General features: G+C 36.1%; 1 protein-coding gene across 1 annotated transcript; it reads right to left on the bottom strand.

Annotated features, from left to right (window-relative positions):
- Positions 1-1,588: 1,588 nt before the first annotated feature.
- Positions 1,589-3,708, bottom strand: LOC117914822 (1-aminocyclopropane-1-carboxylate oxidase homolog 1-like). Its single transcript, XM_034830307.1, has 3 exons — positions 3,111-3,708; positions 2,403-2,724; positions 1,589-2,033 (listed from the first exon to the last, which is right to left on the bottom strand). The coding sequence occupies exons 1-3, from the start codon at positions 3,653-3,655 to the stop codon at positions 1,779-1,781; spliced, it is 1,122 nt and encodes a 373-aa protein (XP_034686198.1). The 5' UTR covers positions 3,656-3,708; the 3' UTR covers positions 1,589-1,778.
- Positions 3,709-3,992: the final 284 nt, after the last annotated feature.

Genomic DNA, 3,992 nt, shown 5'->3' with positions numbered 1-3,992 from the left:
GAGTTTTGGGCGTTGAGGCTAAACCAAGAGTAAGATGGAATTAATTTCAGAGCATTTCAGTTGGTATGAGAGGAAAAAAGAAGTGGTATTGATACTGTAAATAGGATTTCAGATAATGCATCAAAGGAAGAAAAAGAAGTCGTCGTCGGAATTAGGGCAAATAGAAAGAATGAAGTATATATATACTGGGACGTTTTTGGCATTTTACTAGTTGTTAAAGGATAATTTTATCAATTTATATTTGGGACGGGGCGAGGTGGGTTGGAGCAAAATCCATACCTGTCCCACACTTGATTCGGATTTTTAAAATATCCTCATACTCGACCTATACCTTCTTTTTATATTTCATACATATCCCGTTAGGGTAAGGGCGGGGCGAGGGGGGTCGGGTTACCCAAGTAACCCGCAAAATTGTCATCCCTAAGAAGAGTGCGAGTGTTTGAGTGTAAGAGCTTAAAGGTGTCAATCCCACATTGAAAAGGGCTTGAAACCTTTTTCATTTATTTTGATTTCTCATTTCCTTGTTCTCTTGAGCTTACGAAAGGGAAATTGAGAGCCTTAACATCCATAAATTTAAATAAATAGAGTCAAAAATTTAAAATAGAACTTAGATTGTTTTTTAACCTTCAATATATTCATGGAATCTACCTAAAGGGAATAAGCAAGGTTCAAGGCTTGAGCAAAAAGACCTGTTGCAGGTAATTAGTTATTATCAATATAATAATATAATAATTATCAATATCATGTAAATAAATAGAGTCATAAATTTAAAATATAACTTATATTTCTAATTATATTTTTTAACACACTTCAACATCCACATAAAATCATTGCAAGACATAAAAGAGATGGAAAATTCTAAAGACTCCTAAACCCACAATTTTTAGTTGCCCAATAAAAGCATCAGCCGGCTTTCAAGAGAATTAAATAACCACAGAAAGTTGTAAAGGCTCCATAGGATAGACATGCACTACAGTGTGAGAGGCTTGCTATAAATTATCCATCCATATAATTGACAACCTCTAATTTTGTCCTTAGTAACATAATTGATACATGCTCATGCATCTACTCATCTCTCCATACCTTAGATTTGATGAGCAATATTATTACTGTCTTTCTGCTTTGGTTTCAATTTACATAAACCCCTAAGGCTAAATTCTTAATTTTTGTTGTACAAAAATTGAAATTGCTACCCCTATTTTTCTCCAATTAGTATGATGTGGGTCCACTTTCACCCAACGTCCAATATTTATTTGGGCATGGTGTTAGTTTTGTCCCAATGTTCCCATAATTATGTTTATCTTAATTTTATTTTATGTTTTAGTTTAATTATTAATTTTTATTTTTGGTTTTCATTTTTATTTGGCTGTAACACAAGTAAATGGGACCCAAAAACACACTAAAAATATATACATATGACTTTTAATTTTAATTTCAATTTTGAAATTTAATTTCTGACACTAATAATAGAAACAATATTTTTATGATAATTATATTATTATTATTATTATTTCTGTTTTCTTTTATATCAAAATCACTTAATTTTAATTACTTTATATGTTTTATTTTCCCCCAAAGCTTAAGAGACTGAGTACCAGAATCCATACAATAAACTCTGTATGAGAACATAATTGTCATGCTTTGAAAGTAAGAAAACATCTGAGACACAGAAACTCAGTTCCAGATTATCCACATCCCAAGAAATACTAGAAATTGCTAACAAATCGAGCACCATAATCCTCTCTCATTCAGGTAGCATCGAGTCACCATGGCAACCTTCACAGCTTAAAATGTGGAAGTGAAGAGTTCCCATCCAGTCCTTTTGAGAAGTAGTATGTGAGAAACTCGTCTAAGGTTGTTTCCCTGTAGATTGGGGGGTTTTCTTCTGAAAGCAACTCCTTAACGGGTCCGTAGAGTCTCGAGTTATTCTCTGCATGAGATTTTCTGAAAAAACTTGCCACTGAAATTCTGGGGCCTACATTTTTGGCTAGGACTCTGTGGAAGATGCTTTTAAACCTATCATTGGAGACCAGCTGCACAAAAGACAAACATGAACACAACAGAAACAATCTCCTACGTCTAAACTTCAATTTACAATTGTTAATGGGCCTTTCAATAAAGACATGAATACATGTTTGGACCTGTATTTTTTGCTAGCACTCTGTTGTTGAGGGTTTTAAATTTATCATTACAGATGAGCCACACTAAAGAAAGACATGAAGACTTGCAAAACAATCTCTTGCAACTAAATTATAACTCATAATTTTGAAAAAACAAAAATAAAAATACTGACAAGTCACTCAAAACAAGAATCTTGAGGTTCTTGTGTCAATTTGGTTTTGATGAAAATGTTTTGGAATGATAAAAGTATAGAAATTATGCTTAATTTGGCATAGACTTGCCTGTAGAAGATCTCCCATGTTTATTACCAGAGCTCCAGGTATGGGGGGAACATCAACCCATTGATCTTCATGAAGAACTTGGAGACCACCCATTTGGTCTTGTAAGAGTATGGTGAAGAAGTCAGGATCGGTATGGCTGCTAGTGCCCAGGGTCAGTTCTGGTTCAGGACATGCTGGGTAGTAATGCCCCAAAAGGAAAAGGCCCTCAGCACATTCCATGTCTTTCAAATGGTTTGGATTAAGTCCAAGAGCTTCGGATAATAATTCAAAGAGAGTAAGCCCCAATTTCATTACTTGCCCCGAATATTCCATCACTATATCTCTGCAAGTTGATCAGCCACAAATAACGACAGAAAGCTACGATTGGACAGGTTGTTACCTTGAGAGCAATTTTATGCCCTTGGGCAACCATTATACCAAAAGGCAATCAAAACAAAAGGATCCCCAGTATGGTATAGCATAATAGCAGAACCATAAAATAAAAAAATGGGGCATAACTTTTGATAAGAAAAGAAAAGGAAAGAAATCATTTACCACAGAAATCAGATTGACGTTTAAAACCACATTCGACCTCAGACATATTTCCCCTGAACCCTAAGTTTTCTTTTTATGGTAGTTCTTTGAGCCTTATGATTAGTTTCATGACTTCAGTTTACTGGCCTAATAACATCAAAAGTTTGGAATCCATAGAAGCAGGTGTTCACATACCTGCATACCGCCGGCAGTTGCTCAGGGAGAGGAGGATTAGGAGCCATCACACAAGCCAAGGAATCCCTCCAATTAGCCATGCGTGCTTGATAAAGATCAAAATTGCTACTAAATCTAACTTTGTTTTGGGAATCACGGGAATAATACTCCTTTTTGGTCTCAGCATCTTGCTCATGAAATCTCCGGATTCCATCAATCATATCATTCAAAACACTCTCTGGAATCCCATGGTTGACAACCTGGAAGAAACCCCACTTCTCGCAAGCCTCCCCCACTTTCTTGATGATCTGAGTGCGTAGAGCTGCATCTTTATCCATGCCTTTGAAGTCTATGATTGGAACGCTTTCTGGGGAGGACTCCCTGGAACCCCAAGTCATGTCAGTCTTATGTTGTTCATTGATGAACATCCGTGGGATCTTAGTGAGCCCAGCATCCAGTAGTCCCTTTACACCAAGTTTCGAGTCATCAAAGGATTTTAATTCACTTTTTCTATCATAATCGAATACCTTTCCTGCCTGAATTTCGTCACTGCTGCTGCTCACCATTTTTTCCCTCACTGAAATGGCAACCGGACGTCTATTTATTCAACAATGAATGAGAAGAAATGAAAAGGGGCGTGGAGAAACAACCACAGCCTCTTTTTCCTTGGCGGAAAAAATCTTTACCCCATTCTTTTTCTTTTCTTTTTTTTTTTGGCTTTTCCTACCTACAGTCCACCCGACAAAGCGTTCAAATGTCAAATAAATTGTCTCATCTTAAAATTATGAGCCGTTTTTTCTGACTACTAGGCTTGGTTTACGTGGAAGACACGGTTTCTAGATAATAGCGTTTTTTTACGGAAAAATTAGGCCGCTTTGATAATTAATAAAGAGTAATTCAAAT

The sequence above is a fragment of the Vitis riparia genome, chromosome 5 (genome assembly GCF_004353265.1).
Source record: "Vitis riparia cultivar Riparia Gloire de Montpellier isolate 1030 chromosome 5, EGFV_Vit.rip_1.0, whole genome shotgun sequence".
Taxonomy (NCBI): Eukaryota; Viridiplantae; Streptophyta; class Magnoliopsida; order Vitales; family Vitaceae; genus Vitis; species Vitis riparia.
This window is presented reverse-complemented; position numbering and strand designations above follow the sequence as displayed.